Below are 27,132 nucleotides of genomic sequence, written 5' to 3'. Positions count from 1 at the left end.
GGTCAGCCACAAGGAACAGGCAAGGGGCAGGAAGGCAGGGGAGAGTTTGATCCCTGTCATTTAGGGCTAGGATGAAACATTAAATAGCCAAAATAGCTGTGCAAGCACAGGAAAGCTTAACACCAAGCTGCATTTGGCAAAATAACTCAACTTAGGAGGAAAGCACAAGGTGAAGGAGCCCAAGGACTATGGAAAGAAAAAGCCTCCAAATCAAAATATACTATGGAATTCTGTAGGCATATCTGAAGAGGAATGGTTCGAAGGAGAAGGGTGCCTTTTAAGAATGACTGTACAAATCAAAAAGGGGATTTGAGGATTAATGACAAGACTTTCAGGGATAGGATTACATGGAAGCCCCTTTACAAAGTGGCACAGACACTGGAATAGGAGGGCAAAGAGGTCTTCAAACGGGATGTCCTTCGATACAGATGACCTTCTGACCACCTGATGAAAGTTTGTCAGCCAAGCAACTACGTTCCCTTACTTCATTGGGACAGGTTGCCTGATATTCATGTTTGACACCTACAATGAGAAACAAACACAAACAAAACAATTACATGGCCAGATCTTAGGGAATTGGTGATCTTGGTATGGCAAGACTTATTCTTCTGCTTACCTGTTAATTTCTTCCTCAATCCGTCTTTAGAACTGGCATATATCATTTTGCTTTTCAATGGTGCACATTCAGGAGACCTGTGAAGAAAGGATACCGTTTGTCGCCAGATCACTCACATTACAAAACAGATCTGTTTCAATAGAAAACACAGCCTCTTCCATTACTGGGTATAAACTTTATTATTGGAAGAGTCCGTTACAGAAACCAATGCGAGGAACACAGTAGCACTAGTGTAATACAAATATATACCAGATCAAGGACTCTGCCTCCCTGGCGGTTCTGACAGTTATGATTAACGACGGTTAGTCCGAAACATGTCAGCTACGTGATGTTTGCCCTGGATGTTTTTGGATATGTCCATTAATAAAGGAAATCTTCACTGACAAGTGCGGACCATTTCTTCTTCTGACAGTTATACATGTCAATACAAAATATTCTGTGAACAGTATTGATGTGCATACAATTCAATACTCTCCTGCATTGCATACTAGACCTTTGCTTGACACATTTTGGCAAGTTACAGAAAAAGTTATGAAGTGTAACTAGATCAATTTCCCCAGGATTTCTTTGCAAAAAGTGAACGCCAGGGAGGTTTAATGGGAGCAAACCGGAAACAGCTGCTCAGAACAACCAGAATACAGTATTTGACATCGGCTCTATTTTTACACAAGCTTTGCTTACTTGGCTAAGGTGGTAAAAGGGCAGATGTAACCAGTGTACAGAAAAATGGAGTAAAACTGGAGCAGCTAGTCAGAAACATTTGCTTTGTACAGCAATTACTAACTTAACCAGGCTGACTTGGTACTATACATACACATCTATACAAAATTTTGCGCCGTATAAGACGCTCCGGAATATAAGACACACCCAGGTTTAGAGGGCAAAATTTACTAAACCTGTTGAGTTCATGTTCCAGGAGCTTCCTGTACTTTGTTCTCTCCTAAATAGTGTCCTGTCCTTCTCCCCCCCCCCCCACGATGTCCCTTTTATATCTCCCGTGTTGCCATTTCCCCTCTCACGTGTCCCCGCTCCGTTTTTCAAATAGTGAACAGCAGGTTCTTCCCTCCCCATGTCCCTGCTCCCCATTTAAATGTATATTGGCAGGCTCTTCTCAATGTCCCCGCTTCCTTTTTAAATGTATAGTGGCAGTCTTAGCTCTCCAGCAGCGCCTACAGGGATGGCCAACCGCCTCACTTCTCACTCTAGTGTTGACTTGTACTGATGACCTGTCAGTACAAGCCGCGGTCAATAGAGAAGTGCGGCGGTGATTAGGTCGGATATCCCAGCGGGCGTTGCTGGAGAGGTAAGAGACTGCCACTATATATTTATACTGGGAGCAGGGACACCTGGAAAGGAAGCGGGGACATGGGGAGGGAAGAGCCTGCCGTTATTCACAATTTGAAAAGGAGCAGGGACACGTTAACTGTAGTGGGGCAACAGTGAAAGTAGCAGGGACACAGAGGGAAGCAGAGGCACAGCAGGCAGGGAATCCCAGATGACGGCAGGTCGGTGGTTTGTAAAGACAGGAGTTTGTAAGTCGGCAATTCCCTGCCTTTGCCATACAAGACGGACTCCCCCCCCCCCCCCCCCCCCCCCATAAACTGAGAATAGAGATACACATTTCATTTAGGTGTCAAAGAGGGATAAAGCTATTGCTGATTAAATGGGAATGTAGCTAAAATATCCTAAATTGCACTAGGTCCTCAATTCCTACTGGCTCCTGAATTTAGACTATACATACTTATTCAGAATATATATAGCGCCGCAGCTCCCTCCCAGTCCCCGGGTGATGATGTCAGGCCGACCTCCAGGTGGGCCTGTACTGCGCCTGCACCAGCAGCGCTGTCAATCACCGTCACGTGGACCAGAGCAGACTGCGCGGCGGTGATTGACAGCAGTTCACGCAGGTGCAGTACAGACCGCCCTGACGTCATCGCCGGGGATCGGGAGCTGCAGCGAACGGCTGATGGCAGAGCTGCGGCGAGGGACATGCTGGGAGCTTGGGGCTGGAGGAAGCCCCAGGTAAGTAGCACTTATTTTCTTAATTTAGCCTGACAATGCCTTTAAGTACACCATGTGGTAAACAAACCATGTGTCTGCTCTAGTTGAACCTTGGAGAAAGGTGAACAGAGCTAAGCAGAAAAAAAAAAAAAAAAAAAAAAAAAAAAAAGAAACAGTTGCATTTATCCTACTCCCTAAAAATGACTTTAGTTATTCCAGTATTTAAATCAAATTTTTAAGTGTACTGTTTCGTGGCCACGTCTCACATTCATTGAAGTATGCCAGAGCTAAAATCTATGAACTATTGCCCTTTTTCTCTTATCTGCTCTCACAACCATAACTTTCCTGGTAGAAAATGGCTTCTAATTCCTTAGTGAAGGTTATGCTATAGTCCGACCCGGTCTCAATCCAGACAAACTGTCACTTGTATATCTGATTTTAACCCTTTCAGGCAGAGGAAGTAAAAAGGAACATAGCTTTATTTGGGTGCTTGGCACTGTACATACACAGGTCTATCAGCATGTCACCTTGGGTGTCCTTTAAGTTCTTACCCGACCTAGTGTAGCCACTACTTGCCAAAAGAAATGGGGGTGGTGGTCAGAACCAGGTGACTAACCATTACATCACTCCACCAGGCTAACCATAAATGGGGGGGGGGGTGGGGGGGGGGGGGAAGGAGTCAAGTCCAAGTACACTATCTCCACTTGCCACATTTTGAACTGCCACAGCATCCTCATAATTCCAGAAGTTCACATTAGCTTCTACACCCATTATGCTGGGAGTGAAGTTTCTCCTAACCTTGTAGGCTGAGCAAACATTTAGAGCTGTTTTTCCATTGAAAAATGCAATCGCACTTCCAAGCAGAACAAATGTTATTTTATACCAGCATGGTGGCATAGTGGTTAGCACTCTCGCCTTGCAGCACTGGGTCAGTGGCTTGAATCCATCAGGTCAACATCTGCATGGTGTTTGTATGTTCTCCCCATGTCTGCGGGTTTCCTATGGGCACTCTGGTTTCCTCCCACATCCCAAAAATGGATAAGTTAATAGGCTTCCCCCTAAATTGTCCCAAGACTACAATAATACACAGACTATGGTAAGCATTAAATTGTGAGCCTCTGAGAGGCAGTTAGTGACAAGTCAATATACTCTGTCCAGCGCTGCGTAATATGTTGGCGCTATATAAATACTTAACCAGGTTTTGGAAAAATTTTTAATGCGGCTATTAGTGTTCATGGCAAGACTACATTTTTGGTTTTGCTAATTAGAATAAGGGGGAACCCACACAAGTCAAAATGTATAGTACCACATTTAGAATGCAATCTTGAGCTCCCATCGTCTAAGAGCTAGCAAATCAGATCAACTCATGCCAGTTATATTTATTAAACCTGGTGCATCCATGGTGAAGGGGCAACTTGTGAATTATGCCCCTGTGTCCTCTATGCCCCTTTGTATCCCCCCCCCCCCATACTCCTCTGCATGGGCACAGTACAGGAAGTCCCTGACAATGCGGTGGGTTGGAGGTTTGTATTGGCAGGCATTCACAAGTAAGGAACACCCTGCATTTGAACTGTAAGATGCAGTGACTCCACCCTCAAACACTTGGGGGTAAGGGACAGGGGAGAGAGTTAGTCAAAAAACAACAACAAACAAACAAACAAAAAAACACAGCAAGTAAGGTCTCAGGTGGCAATCAGCCAAGTTTTCCTCCTTCGGCAACTAGCATTGAATAGCCTGGATTTACTTCTACCTCCTACTTAGCCTCTGCACAGCCCAGCAATGTATCTGAAGGTTTTTCAGAGGTCAATGACATTTCCCCCCCCCCCCCCACCCCAATCTGAATGCAAGTCAAAGAACCCCCCCCCCCCCCCAAAAAAAAAAAAACACATCTCCTTGGTCTAACAGCTTTAATGCCAATCAAAACTGCATTTGATTTACCCAAATCAAGCTGCATGCAATAGCTGTGCATGCACATCAATGACATCACAATTCTACCATTACTGTCAAAAAAGGTATTTGAGGCGGAGCAGTGCTTTTCAGCGCTGCTAGATTTGGGCGCAGCCGGCGCCTCCATAGACTACAATAGGAATCATTCCTATTGCAGCGCTCAGTGAGTAACGTCGGCTCCGTCAGAAGATGGAGCCGAAGTTGCTTAAAAACATAATTCGGCCTCCAGCAGTCACTGGAAGCCGAATTTTTTCATTCCCCCACTATCCATGTCGGCATGGAGGGGGAATAGTAATTAAATCGGCCCGGACTTGTGCAGAAACAGGATTAGCCATATACTGCTGTATCCTGTGCCCAAGTCTACCGGCGCTGATTTCAAATGTACTCATTTGAGGGGACATGACATACTCCACTGTACAAGCCTTTAACTTTCAGTGAAGGGGTAAACAAGTCTTATGGTGGCCACTAACTATGATCTGCAGGCTACCATACACAATCTAGCTCAGAAACTACAGAGCAATGTATAGGAATGGAGGTCTACTGGCAAGCAGGGATGAGCTCCAATCACAAGTGTCTACTCACAGTTAAAATGATGATTAATTACAGCAGCTGAGCACGTGGATTGCAAGGGTTATTTACCCATAAATGCACATCCTCCCTATGCTCCATATAGGTTTATGCGTCCTAAGTGTTCCAAGCCGTCACTTCCTCCTTCCGGCTTGGAGGTTAAACCTACTCAGCAGGTGTCTAATCCGTCCCACGGCACCTCCATGATGCGTTCCAAACCACAGTCACGTGATTACAAACACTTCCTCCTTCTGGGTAGAAGGAGTCATGTGACACTTGGAATGCATCGTGGGACAGATTAAAGACGCCTGCTTTGCAAGTTTAACCGCCCCTCACACAGGTGCTTTAAGTACATGGATGAAGTCAGAATAAAACCCATTTGGATTTCATCTGGTCACTATTAAAGACCACTGGAACTTCTATACATTATACATCCTAAATAATGGGATGGGGCACCCAATTTATATAAGCCCTATATACATAGTTGGGTTTTACCAGACTATAGCCAACGGCCATTTCAGCCAATGTTGCCTGGTGGCAGCAACCCGCGCAACAAACCATGAATCCCAGCTGCTAGCCCATATTTTCACATGTGCCAAAACAATAAAACTTCTACAATAGGCTGACAGTCATACATTCTCAGTACTGGATAGCGTACTGGTATGATGCAGGGTTTGAGCCTTTGACCAGGGTTCAAATCCAGGCTCAAGCCAATACGTAACAGTGAGTCTTTGGGCAAGGCTCCCCAATGATCCTGTTGCCCATGGAGAGAGCCCCAAGCGGCTGCAGCCCTGAAGCACTTGGAGCCTGCCAGGAGAAAGCCACGATATTAATGTTCTGTGTCTGCTGTGCTCATAAATTTATACAGCAGATCTTTCTAAGCACTACAGAATAATCTCGTTATAGTAATCTCCAAGGGACCAGGAAAAGTTGTTTACTGATATAGTAAACTTCTCCGGCAAAACTTTCTGCTCACACTTGAGCCAACCATGAAGCCTCTCTTCAAAATGCAGCAATCATAAGCCACTTGTATCTGTAATGCGAGTGGCTTTAATACCTCCACGGGTGGGACTTAGCCCTCAGTTTTGTAGCGAGTAGGCCCGCTCTGATCTGCACTACAAGTGAAAGTAACCTGTACTGTGCTTCACATGCTTCCAGGAGCATCACTGCTAATAAAGGAAAGATACCCAGGAGTGCATACAATCCAGTGGTAGGACTCGGACAATACTTTATCAGTGATTGCAAAGGTGAATTAAAAAAAAAGTGGTAAAACTGCATTTCTTGTTTATGTTCACATTATTCCTCCTTTTCGCCAAGCTATTTGTACAGTACTGTATATCCAGTACCATTCTTGTCTCACAAATGTTATCAGAGATCAACTCACCTGCAACCAGCCTGAAGAGAGCAGCTGACCATGGGTTTCACACTGACATATGCATCAACTGTTTACTATATCCAGACTCAGCATCACGTAGGGACCAAACATGTTTACTATAACAGAAGTTTTATTATATCAGAGTTTAATATACTAGGCGTTGCACCCATAGCCTTATAATGGAGATTGGCTAGAACCTGGAGAGGTAGTTTACTCTACCCAAATAATACAGTATATCATAATAAACTGATAATAGTAAATGAGTAGCCAAGAGGATTAGAATCCCCACATTAACCTCTTGACGACCAGCTAACGCCGATTGGCGTAAACTGGTCATCTGCGGGTTACCATGGCGCGGCCTTTCCATGTCAGTTCACGGAGGGTGTCTCCGTGAACAGCCGGAGAGCCGCCGATCGCCTCGCCGGCAAAATGTAAACAGGCGGGGAAGAAATCCTCGCTGTTTACATCATACGGCGCTGCTGCAGATCGGCGATCCCCGGCCTCTGATTGGCCCGGGATCGCCGGCATTCAATGCGCAGGACGGAAATCCGTCCTGCGCAGCTCACAGGGGGAGTGAGAGGCGAGACAGCGGAGAACGCTGTGGAGGGGGGCTTTGAAGAGCCCCTCCCCCCGCTAAGCAAATGCAGCCGGCGGCGATCAGACCCCCCAGCAGGACATCCCCCTAGTGGGGGAAAAAAGGGGGTAGTCTGATCGCCCCTGCTGCACTCCTGATCGGTGCTGCGGGCTGTAGAGACCACGCAGCACTGATCACTGAAAAATCTCCTGGTCGGCAAGTGGTTAAAGGACAGATGGAAAGAGAGGGCTATGGAGGCTGCCATATATTTCCTTTTAAGCAATACCAGTTGCCTGGCTTCCCTGCTGATACTCTGGTCTAATACTTTTAGCCATAGCCCCTTAACAAGCAGCATATCAGATCTGACAAGATTAGCTGCATGCTTGTTTCTGGTGTTCAGACACTACTGCAGCCAAATAGATTAAGGCAACTGTATGGCAGCCTCCATATTCTTCTCACTATAGGGGTCCTAAAATCACATAGAGTTTGGCTTCATATTCAAATAAAAGGGCTATACTTTTACATGGTGCTGCTGAACCTCTTGGCTATTTAGTATACTTAGACTCTGGGGTGTAACAGTAAATTCAGCATAGCACACATATAGAGCCGGATTAAAAACCATACAGGGCCCAAGCAGAGCAATAAATTCCACAATAATTACTCCACCACTGTTGAAAGGAGGTCTCAAAAACAGCCAGGTCTAAACCACTGGCAACATAAGTTAGCACAGTGAGGCAGATTTAAAGTACCTGAGATAGCTAAACAAAAACATACCTGGGGTTTCCTTCAGCTCCCTTTAGGCTAAAATGGTTTCCTCGCAATCCTCCGTAAGAAGCCCCGGAAAATAGGCCAATAGGCACAAACAGTACCAGTGTACATGCTCCTACAGCTGGGAGCATATTGCAGATGTGCAGAGCCCTCCCAGCGACAGGGTACATGGCCGGGCATGCTTCGATTCACCCCCTTACTGGGACTAACACAAGACCCAGGAGGCAGACGTTGAAAGCAAAGGACCAACTGACCATTGTACTACAAGTAGTCCCCAGTTAACGAATTAACCTAGTCCCCCATCTCATTCATTAAAGAGAAACTCCGACCAAGAATTGAACTTAATCCCAATCAGAAGCGGATACCCCTTTTACATGAGAAATCTATTCCTTTTCACAAACCGACCCATCAGGGGGCGCTGTATGACTGATATGGTGGTGAAACTCCTCCCACAAGAAACTGAGGACCGTGGTACTCGTGGCAGTTTCCCATCTGTGAACCTTGTTACATTGCGGGAAATAGCTGTTTACAGCTGTTTTTAACTGCCAAAAAAGCATGCAGCAGCTACATCACCTGCCAACAGTAAAAATGTCACCATGTAATATGTCAGACTGTAAATCAGGGATTTAAAGGGAATCAGAGAGGATCAATTATACATACCTGGGGCTTCCTCCAGCCCCATACGCATGGATTGCTCCCGCGCCACCGTCCTCCGCTGCTTGGATCCGCCGATACCGGGTCCCGTCATTACCGCCAGCGGACACGACCAATTCTCCGCACCACAGGGTGCTCTCTCCATACAGTTACGCATGTGGCTGCCTACTGCGCAGCCGCATGCGTACGGGTATGGAGGGAGCCCCTGTGATGCGTACAATTGGCCGCGTCCGCCGGAAGTGACGGGCACGGTACCGGCGGATCCAGGAAGCGGAGGATGGTGGCGTGGGAGCGATCCAGGCTTATGGGGCTGGAAGAAGCCCCAGGTATGTATAAAAGCTTTTTCTATTTTAGCTGGCCATTAGTCTCTGGCTTCCTTTAAAGCGGACCCAAACCAAACTTTTTCTTCATTAAAAATATTTAGTGGCACCACTGACACAAAGATAAATAAACACTCCTTCAAGCCTATGAGCATTTCAGTGCATGCTTTTCACCCTTCTTTCCATTACTAGGATTATACTGGGGGCAGCCATTAGCAATTCCTCCATTGCTGGACACCATCTACTCTGTCAGTTTGCCGGAAAAATCCTGGCAATTTGAAAGGAAGGGAGGGGTTCCTCCAATAAATGTAAAATATTCTAGATTTGTCATCATGCAGCTGAAAAAAGGCTGCCATTATTATAATTTAGAAAACAGATTTTATTTCTCAAACCTTGTATTTTTAATTTGGGTCCACTTTAAAAAAGTTTTTACAATGGGCAAACACTGATTAAATCATTTATACACAATTGCAAAAATGAAGCACTTTTACATTTTCACTGGAGTTCCTCTTTAAGTGAACACTGCCATCTCTCCCCTTTGCCTCACATGTGCCCCCTTTGTCCCTGTTTGTCCACTAGCCCCCCCCATCTGTGCCTCAGTTTGTCGCCCTGCCTTTGTCTTCTCCCCCCCCCCCCGGTGCCCATTTGTCACACCTGCCCCTTGTTTTGTCTGCCCTGTGCCTTATTTGTGTGTCTTCTCTCCCCCCCCCCCCCCCCCCCCCCGCACAAGCCCCTCTGCAGGATTCACCTTTCAGCCCCAGTCTAGCTATGTCCGTCAAGCCACTCCGCCTCCTGCTCCCTCTAGTGTACTGCACTGCTTCATGTATGTCATCTGAAGATACAGGAAGCATGTTGTGCACAAGAGCCGGAAGGTGGAGGGCAGGACAGACAGCGTTGGACTCAGTTCAGAGGAAAGGCCAGCACTGCTGCAGCTGCGTGGCCATGTGCCGACATTTGGGGGAAGTTTGAAGCAGTTTCTTCAAACTTCCCCCTACGTGGAATCATTGTAACTGGATCAGGCCATTCATAAGTTGGGGACTACCTATACTTTGTTCTTGCAGTGAATCAGACTTGCCTTGAACTCATTTCCCTCACTCATCCCCACTAGTCATTCACAGGTCAATTATGGCCCCGATAGGCCTAGCTTATAGTTCTCACAATTTGATTGGCTGGTATAGACTCCTACAATGGTAAAATGGATAGGTTTCAATAGAACTATCAAGCTTCAATCAAACTGCAAGCACTGTAGTGCTCGATGCAGGGCAAAGCTGTGGATCATCAACCCACCATCACTCCTGTCCTACTCCCTCCCCAAAAATTGATGAACTGCACAAAATAGAGTGAAACCTAATCAATTGGATATGTATGAATATATTACTGGCAGAAATCATTGTACAGCAAGAGTAAAGGTGGCCATACACAGATTTGCAATAGATTCAGATAGATTTCTCAAGATGCCCGTCAAGTCGAATCTGACAGAAATATGTGTGCCACAATCTAGGAACAGATTTCCAATAGATTTCAGAACCAAATCTATTGCTAGGTACACCATACAATCTTCTGTTAATTTTCCTGCCAGATAACTTCCAACATTTTGAAAATTATATAACCATCTGCCTAGCAATTAGGCATTGTAGGCTCAGCAGGCTAACCAGAAGATAATGCACCAGAGATACTGACCAGTCTCTGCAGAAAATAATCTGACAATTGTATGGTGTGTACTAGGTACCTTATTGGAAATCTATTGGACCATTAGATCCAATGCAAATCTATGGGCCATGGATCTGCTACCAGCAGCAGATCAACCTAGATTTTCCATCCTGTCAGATCAAATCCATCGAAATCGGCCACAAATAGATCTAAAGGAATAGATTTCTAATCCATCGCTGAAATCAACCAGTGTATGGGCCCATTAACGTTTGAGAACGCTTTGAATTACCAGCAAAAATTTTTGAAATTTGGACTTTATATACAAGCAAAAACAGTGTATACACAAAAAAAACCACCACAACAGCTGACTGCGCTTCCCTCTTTCACACTGCAGGATTGTACTTAATCTGAGCTTAGGGACCGTACAATGTCACATTTCCATGAAATCCTCAAAAAGTAGGCAACAGCAACTATCATTGGATAGGTTCCTTTTTAAAGAGAAACCGTAACAAAAAAAAAATTGAACTTCATCCCAATCAGTAGCTGAAACCCCTTTCCCATGAGAAATCTCTTTTCTCAAACGGTTCATCAGGTCTGTATGGCTGATATTGTAGTGAAACCCCTCCCACAGTGTGATGTCAGGACCATGGTCCTGATAGTTTCCTGTCTGTGAACCTCATTGCATTGTGGGAAATAGTTTACAGCTGTTTCCAACTGCCAAAAAAAGAAAGCAGCATCTTCCACTGACATCTATCAGCAGTAAAAAGGTCACCATGTGATAAATCAGAATGTAATATCAGGGAGCGGAAAGATTTTACATCGGGCAAACACTGACTAAAAATGTATGCATAATTATTGTAAAGATGAAGCACTTTTAATCACATTGTCACTGGAGTTCCTGTTTAAGGCCATAGAGAAGAGAAAAAAAAAAAAGTGAGGGATGTTTAGATCTTTATTTTATACAGTCCTTTGTATTAAATTTCTATAATTTTTTGGATTGTGGAACAATTCCTGCAAGTTTCCATTAATCCTGGAGGAAATTCGCATTGATATAGAGTGCTTGGGATTACAAGCATGTCTTTGGGAACAAATTATGCTCAGTTCCACTGTATAGCCATAGATTTTTGTCAACCCAGGTGATTTAAGGCCAAGTTTAGCAATGATTAGAATCAACTGAACATCAAAAACAGAACTCATGAGGCAGCCACACATGCGTGTACTCCCCAGGTTTTTTTTTTTTTTTTTTAGCAGTGGGCTCCACCCAGCTAGTTTTCATCAGTACCTGGCTGTCATCGGCTTACCTCCTATGCTGTAAGCAGAGCTGGCCCTGCAGTCTCTTGTCACACCTCACCCGGCTACTTTTGCATGCCACCCAGCTGGGAAAAAAATTCTTGGGAGAACACTGCACCATACAATTTTTTTTTTAAATCTTTCAATAACTGCAATACATTATGACTGATTGTAACAATTCAAAAATCTGACCAATTGACCACACGTTCAATTTTTCCTCAATTATAAAAAATAAATAAAAAGTTAGATTGTGAGCCCCTCTGGTGGGACAGTCAAAGTGACAAGCCAATATACTCTTGTACAGCACTGTGGAAGGTGTCAGTGCTATATAAATAATTGAACTAAAAAATGTTGGGTCTGTACATCAAGACATTGTCAATTTACGCTACACCATTTAATTTTTATATCAGAAAAATTCAACACTCCTCTTTTATAAAAAGAAATTTGATCAAATTTCTCAGATGAATTCAAACCCATCAATATTTCTATACAATGGATTATATTTATCAAATTGGATCTTTTAATTGTATGATGTGTGGCCACCTATAGGCTTTTGAGCAGATTGTCCAAATGATGGTGCGGTTATGGAAGAAAAGTCAACTAGACATGCATTTGTCTGGCACACTTTCCCCCTTCCCTAGCCAGCAAGTTGCCCTTATGTGGCAAGAATTTGTTTTAATCTTTGTAGTAGAGCAAGTAAGAGGTTTTTTTTTTCAAACCGAGCTACTTATCCACCTCTGATACAGACCTAGTTTCCCCCTTATGGATCAGAGCAGTTTTGATATTTTAGCTAGCCTTATCCCTACTTATGACACCAAAATGATACAAATTTATCCACACGCTGGTTGTATGGAATTTTCTCCCCCCAACAATTTTGTTTCCCTTAATAAGAACAAAAGCATATTTTATAACAAAACTTAGGTGATGTTCCTGTCACAATTTTATGGTGAGGATATTAGATTCTGAAATAATGCTACAGTGTATTTCACTATGAACTGAAAAAAGTAAAATAAAAGTAGACCCGAGGGGGGGGGGGGTTGATAAATGTGGACGCGGGCATTAGTTGGAGGATTTAAAAACCAGCTTCATGATCAGAGATCTGTAAGGAACACTGGCTACATAGCTCCAGAGGTGTCCAGCCCTGCCTATTGTGTGTATGTCAGAGAGATTCCACTTCCCATGGTGTCAGGACAGTAGAATCTTTCATATGGCATGCGAGCAGAGACTGACAAGATTCCCTATTGCCACACAATTTCTCACCAGAACAGGAATACCAGCTCCTCTTTCTTGCTCTCCTTCGTTTCAAATGAACAGTCAAAAAGGGCATAACGACAGTCGTTAGGCGGTAACATTTCCACAAAGCACTTATAAGCGTCATGAATCGTTACACCAATGTCTGGGAGCAGGATCTCCTTCCCTTCTTCTGGGATGATGCTTTTCTTGTCATCACTTAAACGAAATATAACTGCCTTCTTGCGAGGTTCTGAACAATTCTGTTTTCTCACTTTCATGTCATTGAATATGGTTATCACTTTATCGGAAACCACCACACCTGAAGCCTGGGGAAAAAATAAAAAGTATATATATAAAAAAATAAACCCAGATTCAGAAATAATCCAATGATCATGAGGTCAGTACAAAAGTAGCAACTATTACAGCCATTAAAGAGGAGCTACCATACTATCTCAGGGAAAAACCACATATTTAAGTAGATAAATACTTGTGCTGTACTAACATAACATGTATTGCACTGTCCACATTTTGATTTTAGCAATTAGTTAAAATGGAGAATCCTAAGGATTTTCTTTTACTATCTTGAAGCCAATTCTGATGGATGAATTCTCTGGATCCCATCAAGGCTTCCACCATCCTTTGTCCCATGGCAGCACCGATAGAGCCCCCCACAACGGCAGGGAAGCATTTACCTTCCCAGCTCTAGTGCAGACGCAGTAGCGGCATTCGGCTCGGAAATAGCCAATCCTAGTGGGGTCCGTTCTACAGCGCAGGTGCAAGTCTCCTGCGCAGTAGTGCGGACCCAACTGCGATCGGCTATTTGAGTGGAAAGCCGCAACATCGCCCCTGCTGGAACAGGGAGAGGTAAATAATGCACAGCCTGACAAATTGTAAGCTGTGCATTAAGTGGGCTGCAGCAAGACCACAGTGGGACACCTCAATAGGACCCAGAGGCGGGCTCTGGGGAAAGCGGCCTTACTGCTGCTGCTGCACGAAGCACTGCTGTCAATCCTGGCCACAGCGAACTGCGCAGAACTACAGCATGTGACTGACAGCAGCCCTTCGCGCAGCTGCAGTAAGGCTGACTCTGCGGTCGGCCTGAATACCGAGCAGCGAGAGATTGGCCGGGAGCAAAGGTGACAGCGTGGGACAGTTAGCTGCAAAGGGCTGGAGAAAGCCCAAGGGGCTTTAAGTGCAGCCAATACCCCCTCCAGGTCCCCAAATGCTGCAATTCACTCCCATTTATGCAGCTCAATATTTTCCCCCTGCCCCTTTCCTTGTTAATTGTTGTGGCCTGGATTTTCAGATCTGTTTTCTTGGCATTTCCTTTCCTCAAGGTGTCACTTACCACTGGGTAAATTGCTGCAAATGGGAAGGTTATTCGTGCACACATTACTCAGTGTGCTCAGTGTTGACCGTGTAAATTTTTTTTTTTAATTGTGCTGTTGCAAAAGCAGTCACCGCATCTCAGCTGCAAGACTAAAGCCCGATGTGTGGTTGCGTTAGTCAATGAGATGCACATTTTGCTCATCACTACTACTACCAGGGCTGTGGAGTTGGTACAAATAGACTCAGGTTTATGAAACCACCAACTCCAGGTAACTTAAAAAAAAATTTGCTCCCAACTCAGCTTGACAATGCACTAATTAACCACTTCACCACTGAGGGATTTTACCCCTTGAGCACCAGAGCAATTTTCACCTTTCAGCACTCCTTCCATTCGTCTATAACTTTATTATTACTTATCGCAATGAAATGAACTATATCTTGTTTTTTCACCACCAATTAGGCTCTCTTTAGGTGGTACATTATGCCAAGAATTATTTTTTTCTAAATGTGTTTTAATGGGAAACAAATCGGAAAAAATGTGGGAAAGTCATTTTTCGGCCATTAGTTTTTTAAATAATGCATGCTACTGTAATTAAAATCCATGAAATGTATTTGCCCTTTTGTCCCGGTTATTACTGTTTATGTCCCTATCACGTTTGGCGCCAATATTTTATTTGGAAAAAAGGTGCATTTTTTTCAGTTTTGCGTCCATCCCTAATTACAAGCCCATAGTTTATAAAGTAGTACTTCAAGATCCGCACCGTCAGTAGAAAATGATTTTATTAAGGAAGTTAAAACATCAACATGTTAAAAAGCATGGGTCCGGCCAGATGATGACGCACAGGCGTTTCGGACTCCTCTGGTCCCTTCTCAAATCCTCATGGACCCATTTGGTATGTTTCGGACTCCTCTGGTCCTTTCTCAAATCCTCATGGACCCATTTGGTATGTTTCGGACTCCTCTGGTCCTTTCTCAAATCCTCATGGACCCATTTGGTATGTTTCGGACTCCTCTGGTCCTTTCTCAAATCCTCATGGACCCATTTGGTATGTTTCGGACTCCTCTGGTCCTTTCTCAAATCCTCATGGACCCATTTGGTATGTTTCGGACTCCTCTGGTCCTTTCTCAAATCCTCATGGACCCATTTGGTATGTTTCGGATTCCTCTGGTCCTTTCTCAAATCCTCATGGACCCATTTGGTATGGGTCCATGAGGATTTGAGAAAGGACCAGAGGAGTCCGAAACGCCTGTGCGTCATCATCTGGCCGGACCCATGCTTTTTAACATGTTGATGTTTTAACTTCCTTAATAAAATCATTTTCTACTGATGGTGCGGATCTTGAAGTACTACTACTATTACTCTTACTCCAGAGTGGATCCTGGCACTTCACCTTGTTTACATTGGTGCATGAACATTTCTGATAACATAGTTTATAAAGTAAGTGTTGTACCCTCTTGACATAACTATTTAAAGAGTTCAGTCCCTAAGGTAACTTTATTGTAATTTTTTTCTTTTTATTACAAAAATAAATTGGGGAGTGTGGGAGGTAATGAGTTAATTTATAGTGTAACTATTTGTATATGAAAAAATGTTTTACCATTTGGCCAGTCATTTTTTGTTCATGCGACCTGTAAGCGTCGGAAGTACGCTTACAGGACATTCAATGAGGCTGGGAAACTTTTCACAATGATCGCCTGCTCCTCATAGAAGCAGCCGATCATTGCTGGGGGCTGAGATCAACGACCGGGAATGATTTTTTCCCATTCATTGATCTCCGGGCGAGCGGCCAGCAGCGTGCACACGTGGAAAGTGCATATATCTACGCTCCTGGTGGGCAAAGGGTGTAAAATGGAGTGTAGATAAACGCACCGCTGGTGGTGAAGTGGTTAAATTCCACCTTCGCTGGATTTGATCCAGTCCATTTCAAGCTTCATACAATTTAATACAATAACTTGGATAATCCTGTATCAACTCACTCAGTTACATTACAAAGAATAATAATTTTATGAGCTTTTTAACCACTTCACTACTGAGGGGTCTTTCCCCTTCTGTACCAGAGCAATTTTTACTTTTCAGTGCTCCTTCCAGTCATCCGGGAGAAAAAAAATAATAAACCACCACTACTAAATATTTTTTTCGCCAGCAATTTGATTTTCTTTGCATGGTACATTTTGCTAAAAATGGGTTTTACTCAATGCATTTTAATGAGAAAAAGGATTTCAGTTTTTGGCAATTATAATTTAATACTACATGCTAGCATAGCCAAAACCCATGTACTGTATTTGCCCATTTGTCCTGGTTATTGCAATGTTTAAAATATTTCCCTAATACAATGTATGGCACCAATAATTTTGGGGGAAATTAAGGTGCATTTTTTCAGTTTTGCGCCCATCAATAATTACAAGCCCATATTTTCAAAACAGTAATATAACCTCTTGACATACTAAAAAGTCAAGTCCCTAATGTAATTACTGTGTGTCATTTTTTATTTTTAATGCAAAAATTGTATTTGGGCTATTCTGGGATAGTGTGGGAGGTAAGGTTACTTTTAAAGAGACTCTGAAGCAAGAATAAATCTAGCTTCAGAGCTTTTATTCTGCAGCCATTAGCCCTGCCTCAACAGCAGCAAAATCTACGACCAAGTTGGTTGTAGATTTTGCAAGGGGGGGGGGGGGGGATTTGGGGGGTAAGCGACCCCTGTTCAGCCACGGGATAGCATGCCCCTGCTGAATATAAGAGCTGAAGCGAGTCTTATACTCACTTCAGTCTCTTTAAATGTAATTGTGGGCCTTTTTATTAAAATATATAGTTGTAATTTTAATCTTAAGCCACACAATGTCCTTGCGCATTTTTTCCTGTTGGCGTACTACAAGTATGCAAGCAGGAAGTAATTGACATGTCACTGTTTTGTTACCATGACCACTGCATCTCATTGATGCTGGCGATCGACACAGGGACTTAAGCCCAACCTACACAAAACAACTTTGTGCAATTCGATTACCATTCTATTTATGATCTGATTAAATCAAACATGCCCGATCGGGATTCGATTCGCCATTACAAAATGTCAGATTTAATCGTAAATAGAATCATAATCGAATCGCACAAAGAATAGTATTGTGTAGATGGGGCGTTAGATTAATGAATGGGAACAGCTTTACCATTAATTCATCTCCCCTCTAACGATCTGTGGCAAAAACGTGCGCAGGAGCGAGCAGTGGCAGTTGGATTCCATAAATGATAATCCACGTCCCTGGGCAGGAACTGCAGCATGTAAATCTGTCTCAGATTACAAAAGTGGTTAATCAAGTGCATGTGAGTGTAAGGGCTCTTTCACATTAGGGCAGATTTTCTGCGTTTCAACGCAAAGGGTAAAGTTTGCGTTACCCAAGGTGAAATGAAAGTCCATAGACTTTCATTTTAGCTTTCACATATAACGCAGCCTTTTTGTGCGTTGCGTTACACTGCACCCAGGCGCAGTTTTTTGGCCAACGCTAGCTTTATGCGTTACAATGTTAGTCAATGTAAAACACACACTATGCGCGTTTTTAATCCGTTAACGCAGGCAATCAGTCCCAGAATGCAACAGAGGAACAATGTAGAAAGTTGAAAACTAAAAGAAAAAAAAATTACCTGCGTTTTTCTATGTGCAGTAACGCATTGAAAACGGATTAAAAACGCACACTCACTGCAGTGCAACGCATATCAAAACGCAGTAAAAGGCATACAACAAAACGTATGCTTTGAGCGTTCTCCAACGCAAGCTCTGATGTGAAAGAGCCCTTAACAGGTTACTTGCCAGCTCCTGTACCAATTCTACATGATTTTCAAACTCCCTTTGCTCACTGATTCAACTAACTTTATGCTTTAATTTTGGGGTTGTTACCACAAATTCAGTTATACAGTAGTACTACTACTACTACTATACTACATATACACTTCCCACAGAGTGGTTGTGAATACACTGAGCATGTTGTGCACACTGCACGCAGAGGTTTTGTCTTTCCCCCAGTAACCCCCCCCCCCCCCCCCATTTCCCTGCAGAGTGAACTGCATATCACTGCAGTGTTCTCCCCAGGCTCTTTTAGCCGGGTGCTCCACCTGGCTAGTTGTGATGAGCACCCGGCTGTCATCGGCTCACCTTCTATTCTGCAAGCATAATTGCTCACAGAAGCACTGGTCCTGCATTCTCATCTCGCCCCACCCGGCTACTTTTTCATGCCACCCAGCTGGAGAACACTGTTCTGTGGAGAACACTGCACTCTTAACCACTTGAGGACTGCAGGGCTAAACCCCCCTAGTGACCAGGCCACTTTTATCAAAATTGGCCACTGCAGCTTTAAGGCCAAGCTGCAGGGCCGCACAACTCAGCACACAAGTGATTCCCCCCCCCCCCCTTTTTCTCCCCACCAACCGGGCTCTCTGATCGCTCCCCCCATGTTTTTTTTTTTTTTTTTAAATAATTATGGTTTGTTTTTGTTTAAAAACCCCTGTTTCTTTAAGACCCTTCCCTCCCTCCCTCCCCACAGCCAGCCAATTATGGCGATCGGCTGTCATAGGCTTCTGCCTATGAGAGCCGATCGCTCTCTTGTCCCCCATGGGGACAGCCGTGTCACACGGCTGTCCCCAGTGCAGCGCTGCTGCTCACCGCAGTGCTGCACGTAGTAAATAGACGGCGTGATCGCCGTCTAACAGTCTCCCGAGCGGCAATAGCCGCTCAGAGACTGAAGGCGGGGTGGAGCTCCGCCCTCCGAGCATGAGATGCGCGCGCACCATGTGCACGATCTCATGCAAAACAGAGCCCCAGGACTTTATGCCAATTGGCGTTAGGCGGTCCTGGGGCTGCCACGCCTACTGGCGTGACGCAGGCGGCAGAAGGTTAAAAGACAACTGAAAAGAATATGGAGGCTGCCATATGGCTTTCCTTTTTAACAATACCAGTTGCCTGGCAGCCCTGCTGATCTATTTGGCTGCAGTAGTGTCTGAACAAACAATCAAGCATGCAGCTAATCTTGTCAGATCTGACAACGTCAGAAGAAATGCTTGATCTGCATATGCTTGTTCAGGGTCAATGACCATGAATATTAAAAAGCAGGGGATCAGCAAGTTAGCCAGGCAACTGGCATTTCTTTAAAAAGTGCAGTGTGCTTTACAAGTAAATCACAGTGCACTGGCGATCTGCTTTTTACGCGGATCACGGCTAGTGGAAAAAGGGCCTTAGTGCATGATGGCACATGTTTAGCACACCTTTGTTACACGTTTCCTTAAACATAAATAATCACTATGGAGGTTGTGGAAGACAACTAATTTACATTTTTTTTAAAAAAGACACTGAAGCAAACTTATTTTGCCCATTTTACCTTATAAGTCGCTTCAGTGCTCTCATAATAAGAAATCCGACGTGTTCCCGCTGCTAAATGAGGGCTACAGAGCCCACAAATCCCCGGGGCAATCCAGCCGGCATTTCCTGAAAGGGGCAGAGCTGAAACTGATGGCAATCGCAGCGTACCACCGCCTCTCCCCCTTCCTTCACAAAGGTGCGAGGAGAGGCGGCAATCTGCATGGCGATTGACGTCAGGAGGGGGAAGAGCTACAGCTCATAGCTCTGCCTCAGCGCAGCAAAAGCCACGACCAAGTTGGTCGTGGATATTTGCAGAGGGATTTGGGGGGCTCTGCAGCCCTCATTTAGCGGCGGGGACACGGCGGATTACTTGTTATGAGAGCACTGAAGCGACTTATAAGGTAAAATAGGCAAAATAAGTTGCTTCAGTGCCTCTAACTGAAGGCAAATCTGAACAGGTTTTGAATAATGTAAAGACACTAAGACTCATGGAGGTGGTAAAATTGGTCAGTGATTGGGAAAATCATAAAGGCCAATCATTGGAGAAACACCACATTTCATGCAGGCATTTGTCCCCTACCTGAAAATAGAAAAAGTATTCTGCTAAACACAATGATAAACGAAAATAGCCCTTTATTCTGGCAAGGAAAAAAAAAAAAAAAAACCTCCACATAATAAATGGACCCACACCACAAAACAGCACCCTTGTCTACTGCCCTCATAAAAACAAACCCCCCACTATGATGGCTAAGGGAACACCCAAAGGACCTAGGTCACCAATTGCTGGATTGCCTGTCAAGTCCATGCTGCACTGGGTGTCCCCAGTATAAAACAACAATAGTTCATTCACAAAACAGCTATTCAGCAAAGGATTGAAGCAGACTTGCATTTGGACCTATGGTTCACTGATGCCGCTCTTATATAGGATCAAGAACATCCAGTTGAATTCCCAGTCAAAGCATGTATGTGGTGGAATAGCAGAATTCATTATAGGCTTAGGATTCCAGGCCACTGTTCCTGCAGCAGGCACCCTCCTATTTACCTTGCTTCATCAACAGAGCAGGCTATTCAGCAAACAACAAAAAGAGCTGTGCGACAGCTACCTGTCACCCTAAATGCTCAGGATCAATTGTTTCAGGTGACAGTTTATAAAGGTGTCTAGGTAGATTTAGCCTGTGACCTCATCCATTAAGGCTCTGTCCACACAAGGTACTGTTGCAGAATGCAGTCCGTGGTCCGGGCTACGGTTTCCAAAAACTGGAATGTAAACTTATCCAAGCTGCCCTTTCGCAGCATACGTTTCCAATTCATTTGCATGTTAAAAATGTGCCCCCAACCCTGGGGGCTGCCGAGCTGGAGGGGGGTAGCAGCCAGGAAGTGGCAGTAGGCACAGTGGCAGGGGGGGTCAGGACCCCCCTTCCCTCACCTGTCGATGCCCCCTTCCTGGCTGCTACCCCCTCCAGGCTACCTGAGGGCAATTATACTACCTACAGGGGGGGGGGGGGGGGGGGGGGGGGGGGGGGGGGGGAAAGGGAGTCTGCAAAGATGACGATGGGAGGAGCAGGCAATCCGGTTCTCCCTAAGTTTGTGTGCAAGTAGCCTGTGTAGAGGGAGATCCATTTTGTATTGCCTTTCATTGCCTACACGGGTATCCAGGCTCCATGAAAAATGTTGCAAATCCAGACTGTTCAGTTTTTCAAAGCAAATCCCAGCAAGCCATTTTTTCGAGTGTGTGAAGACGACCGCTATTTTAAACATTGGTATCCATGGCTTTGGTTTGTGACGAAAACAGAGCCCCGGACCCTCTTTTTTTTAAGTAAGCATGAACCAACCCCTAACACCCAGTGCCCTGTCCAGGGGGGGGGGGGGGGGGGGGGGGGGGTACACTAACGCAAGTGTTAAAGTATTCTGCAGCAACTAGCTAGCTTTCACTGGGCTCCCTTCCAGTGGCCACAGCACCTTCTGGACACCAGCAAAATGTGAAGTTGTTCAATAAGCATTTTCAAAGCTCCTTCCACCACTGCGCTCAGCAATTTCCTACACCTGCATAAATGCCAGTGCTGCTCAAATGCTGCAGACCACAAGTGTTGCAGCAGATTTCCCTGGGTAATTGTTTCCAGGTGTTTTCCTGGCTGCTCAATTCAGTCAAAGCAAGAAGTTTGAAATCAGGATACCATTTATTGGCTAACTAAAAAGAATAAAAGCTTTCAGCCTTGCAGCCTTCATCAGGCTTACATCCCGTTTGCAGGCTGATGGTACAGACAGCTATATACATGCAACATCAAAAGGAACACAGATTTTTTAAGAAGCAACCCTAAATACCCTTATAAAAGAGTCTTTAGGGCCAACTCACATGGGTGGTTTCACAGGCTGGTTTAAACAGCCAAAATACAGCAGGTTAACTACGCCCAAAGGGTAGAAATCCACCAGTGCACGTTTGGCAGCATTTTGGGAACGTCAACAATTCCCAAAACGCTTTGCCAATGAAAGTGGGTGGAGGAAAACCCATTAGTATGATCGCGATTAGGGGTAATCGCACTAAGTGCGTCAATGCAAAGTGTACAAGTGCAGCATAAACTGATTATCAAAGTGATTATGCACCACTTTGGGAGCAATTATCTTTAAAGCTTTAATATACTTACCGGGTCTGCATTTCCTTCATCCATCTGTAGCCCTGCCCCCTAAAGGAAAAGATAACAGGCGCTTCTCTGATTGGTCATAGAGAGGCACCTATGACCTCTTTAAGGGGTGGGGCTACAGACACAAGAAGGACACCTGGTAAATATAAAGTTGTTTGTTTGTTTTTTTTTAAACTTAATCACAAGTCAGAAGCACTGTACATTTTAATGTACAGCGCTACCAAACATCGGGTAATTGTTGCAAATGTGGGGCCGCGGTAAGCATCAGGACAGCTCACCATACATGCCTGCCCCCCAGCTTCTCATTTTTAGGGGCTCTGGTATCCTTTAAGTAGCAGTTGGATTTGATGTAAGCCTTAAAAAAAAAAAAAAAGCCATGCTGATGCAAATTCCTTTTTAACGCAGAACTGAACTCAGAACGTCCTCTGCTCTTAGGTCCAGTGCACACCAAAAACCTCTAGCAGATCTGCAAAACGCTAGAGGTCTTTGAAGCAGATTTCAGAGTGATGCTAGGCATATTTAGAGAAGTGTTATAAACATGCCTAGCGTTTTTGGGAGCAGATTACAAATATTGTTACAGTAAAGCTGTTACTGAACAGCTTTTGTAACAAACTCCTGGAAAACCGCTCTGATCCAGCATTTCCACTTTCCACTACTTAACATTGAGGCAGAAACGCCTCAAAATCTAAAAATGCTGCAGCCCCCCCCCAGTTGGCAGAAAAAAAAAAAAACAAAAAAAAAAACCATTAGGCCCCGTTCACACTGCACGCGTTTCCAGCCGCGTTTTGGAAACGCGTGCAGGTGGCTGACACGCACGACATCAGACATTGCATAGAGTGCAATGTCTGATGTTCACACTGCGTGCGTTCCGGACCTGTGCGGTCCGGGAACGCATGCTGCACGCATTTTTTGCAAAAACGCGTGGCTGTCCCATTCACTTTTCAGTGATGGGATCGGCCACGCAACGCATACGAACGCGGATGGCGTGCGTTCGTATGCGTTGCGGTCCGCGTTCTGCAGTCTGAACGGGGCCTTAGCAGTTTTCCCCCTGCAAGAGTTTTGAACAACGCTCCAGAACCACTCTGTTGTGCACCAGCCCTTAGAGGTAAACAACATAACCACCTTTAAATGATAAGTCTTTGTTACAGCTGATACAACTCTGCACTGTTTTTACTTCCTGCTTTCATGGAAGCAAATGAACTCATTTTCTGTGGCAGTCAGGTTAGTAACAAATGAAGGGGAATTAAACAGGCTAAACTCTAAATTCATACAGGGCACATTTCTCAGGTTTCCTTCTGTCCTGCGAATGAGTTCAGATCCACTTTACTGAACACTGGTCCATCAACGCAGAGTGCGCCAGGAAAGGCAGGCTGCCGCAGTGTATGACAGAGGTTCCCAGAGCAATGTGCTGCACCTAGTAGTACAATGCCAGCAGTGGCATAATTATTCAGATTTCTCTTAAAATTAGGAAATATAAATTGCACCCACCTATTACTTAACTTAAAACCTGTGCCCAATGGTTTGAGAAATGAGGCTTTGACCTGTACATGCCCCTTCCTCAAACTCCTCTCATTGGCCAGCAGTCACTACAACACTGCGCACTTAATGGAAACCTCCGTGCAAACTTAAATTAAAAATGGAGAGCAGGCATGTTTAGTGGACTCTCAAGCGCCTCCCCCCTTCCTGGTCGGGGTGGTCGCGGCTGACTACACAGGCACTGCTTGGTGACATGAGTAAGGGCGCAGGATTTTAACCACAAAAAAAAACCGACCCGAGGCATGGGACCGGACGATCGCGTTGTCCCAGTGCAGGCACAGGATGTTTGCGGGGGCCTATAGAAGTCCCAGGCAAGTTAAACTTTTATCCCCATACAGTACATCAAGATCCAAGTGAAGTCTCATTCACGCCTGTCATGTAACCAGGGCTGTGGAGTCGGAGTAATTTTGGGCACACGGAGTCGGAGTCGTTGATTTCATAAACTGAGGAGTCGGATGATTTTGTACAAAATCCAAAGCCCAGTTAAAGTGAACCTCCAGACTAAAAATTGACTCAGCAGCACTGGAAAGGCCTGGTGTTTCTTTAACTGTTTCACAGCATCAGGACTTTTTTTCTTTTATACAAGCCTCATTTTTAGCTGCACAGAAAAAAAACTGCCTGGGCATTTTTCCCCTAATGCTGTGCAAAGCATGATGGGATTTCTGATGTTCTCATTCTGCTGTTTTGGTGCAATTTTTTTCCTTCACATTTTGAATTTGACATTTGAAGCCTAGCACGTGCAGCTGGGAGGGGTGATCAGGACACAGGACAGTTGGAACTGTGTCTCCTGCTCCCTGTCACCTCCTTTCAACCAAAAAGATGGCAGCCCCCATGAATCACAAACATTTGCCTGTTCTTTTAAAACAGTGTGGGTAAGAGATTATATTACCTATCCTAATTAACATAAACTAATGTAACTTAATGACAGTATGCTTGTTTAGGCTGAAGTTCCCCTTTAAGTATTAGACTAAGGAGTCGAGGCCAATTTGGGTACCCGGAGTCGTGGTTTCATAATCTGAGGAGTCTGAAGATTTTTGTACTGACTACACATCCCTGCATGTAACGTTGCACATACCCACCGGAAGATGGATCAGTGGAGCGCTCCTCCATCAGTGAGACGTTGCTAAATCCATATCCCTGGCTCGCTAGGCATGTAGCTTAATAGACCCATATCACATGGCTAGATGTAGTAAGTGGCTGCAGCTAAATTAGGGAAACTTCCAAAGCCTGAAGCTCACCCCACGAGTCACAACTTCACTGTACAATAGTGGCCACCATAAGCAAACTAGTTAATAGAATAAGCCCACTTGTGTGCCACAATGTTTGCAGCTAAGCGAGGCAGGAAACACAACCAAGGCCCGAGACTCAGTTCCCCATTTCCACTGGGGTGCCATGCCCTTTTCCAAACTGGATGTGGCACCTATGCAAAATCCCATAATCGTAAAGCAGTGCCAAGCATGGCGATTGGGCTTTGAATACATGCTGCAGTAAACTTCAACATGCTGGCCAAATTGCATCAGTATGCGACTCAGGGCAAGTCTTGACAGAACAGGCAGCGTTCCCGCAGTAGTGGAACTAGGCCCTCACTCCACAAGTCTAAGACAGGCTTGCTTTATAAGGGCCCGTTTCCACTGGAGTTTAGGATGCGAGGCAATCGCCACATCCCTCCGCAAGTACTTCCGGTTGTCTTCCGTACAACCAGATGAGAGTCATACGGCTTCCTGGATGTGTGCTGTGGAAACCTGCAGCATGCCATCCATAATTTCCCTTGCATAGGTAAATTCACATCAATGTAAAGTACTGCATTGAATTGGAATGCAGTTTCCTTGCGTTGTGATTTCCACATAGCATCTATTGGAAACTATTAGGTCCCCTCTAGCATATAATGGACCCCAATACTTCTCTAGCCCTGAATAATAATTCTTTACCATCTGAGAAGACAGACCTCTACTTCCAGTTTAGCACAGGTCCATTTTTACTGTTCCTACTACCACAGAAGAGCATGCATGTTTGAGTGCAGTTCTGCTATAATGGTGGGAATACACTGTTAGATTTTGAGCCATTTAGATGGCTCGATAGATCATTTCCAACATGTCCGATCTCACAACCGATCATTTACACACTCGATTTTGCATGGGGAACAATGGGAAAAAAGAAAAACAAATGGCAGATAAGAGAATCAGGCTTGAAATCGAGCAGGGGATTGATTGTGCAGGATAACCGAGCCTCAAAAACGTACCGTGTATTCCAGCATAAGGCAGGCTATGATTTTCCATCAGACTGATTATCTCCAACATGTCTGATCTGACTTCTATTCACTTTTCCAGTGAACAGAAACATCGAAAATCAGATCAGACATGCTAGACACAACCTGATAGCAAATCTGCCCCCCCCCCCCAAAAAAAAACAACAACACCATCGTTAGTACCCAAGGTCAGGGATTCAGAACGACCAGTGTGCCACAATGACATGCTATGAGCCCACGCGGCACGCTTCCATCAGAACCTGCAGCAAACAACGACACGTAACGCGTGCGCGTTCCCGAACTCCCGGCTATGCAGAGGGCAGCTCCGAGAACGCGCGCGGCCGTACTCCGCTCCCCCATCATCGCAACATCCGCCGTTAAAAGCACCGACGCCTCTCCGCTTTGTAATGAAGCTACAGCCATAGCGCCGCTCCGACCAGCAGGTATCACAGGGCCGCGCGGAAACACGCAGCACATTTCTCAATCGCGCCACCCTCACTAGTCACACAAGGGGGCGTCACCACGCCCTACAAGACCACGCCCAGCACCCGGAGCGCTCCGTTCCCGCCTCGCGGAGAAGTGTTCATGGGGGACACAAAATATTAAAAAGCCGGCAGCAGCGCGAGTCAAACTAAAGCCATTCACCTCAAGGCCGAACGCGCTCCCGTCTACTACGTGGCCGCAGCGCTAAGTCGGCACCACACCGGTAAGGCTTCCCTAATCATCTCTCCCTCTGCGGCTCCAATGCAGAGCTCCCCCGGCGGAGAAGGAAAGCGTTGTGACGCAGTCATCGCCCGGTACCGGCTAGGAGGCAGAATGAGGGGGGTGCAAACATGGCGGCGGCAGCAGGGCGTTGACCAGCCGCAGAGCTGCACGGTGGTCTCCGGATACTCACCATTGTGCACTAGGCCGAGCGGCGGCGGAATGAGGATGGGAGGAAAAGGCAGCCGATGTCTCGGGAGTACTGAATGGAAAGAGGCAGTACAGCCGTCTGACAGACTTCCACCGAAATGACACCTCCCCGTCACTTTCCGCTTTCTTTAAGC

The 27,132-nt window shown here is 45.1% G+C and overlaps 2 protein-coding genes across 7 annotated transcripts in view; one reads left to right on the top strand and one right to left on the bottom strand.

Moving 5' to 3' along the window:
* On the bottom strand, positions 1-27,132 carry CFL1 (cofilin 1). Its single transcript, XM_068260470.1, has 4 exons — positions 26,982-27,132; positions 13,023-13,321; positions 617-693; positions 1-522 (listed from the first exon to the last, which is right to left on the bottom strand). Exons 1-4 carry the CDS (start codon positions 26,982-26,984, stop codon positions 404-406), a joined length of 498 nt encoding a protein of 165 aa, XP_068116571.1. The 5' UTR covers positions 26,985-27,132; the 3' UTR covers positions 1-403.
* MUS81 (MUS81 structure-specific endonuclease subunit) overlaps positions 26,420-27,132 on the top strand; it is a 219,811-nt gene continuing 219,098 nt past the window's right edge. For 5 of the 6 annotated variants that reach the window (XM_068260469.1, XM_068260462.1, XM_068260468.1 and 2 more), the window contains exon 1: positions 26,626-26,792. The gene's annotated coding sequence lies outside the window, so the exon portion shown is untranslated. Of the gene's footprint in view, positions 26,530-26,625; positions 26,793-27,132 lie in introns of those variants that run through there. The other variant, XM_068260464.1, reaches the window with a different exon arrangement.

This window comes from Hyperolius riggenbachi, chromosome 11 (assembly GCF_040937935.1).
Source record: "Hyperolius riggenbachi isolate aHypRig1 chromosome 11, aHypRig1.pri, whole genome shotgun sequence".
Taxonomy (NCBI): Eukaryota; Metazoa; Chordata; class Amphibia; order Anura; family Hyperoliidae; genus Hyperolius; species Hyperolius riggenbachi.
Note: the sequence above shows the minus strand (reverse complement) of the source record. Positions and strands in the feature narration are given on the sequence as shown.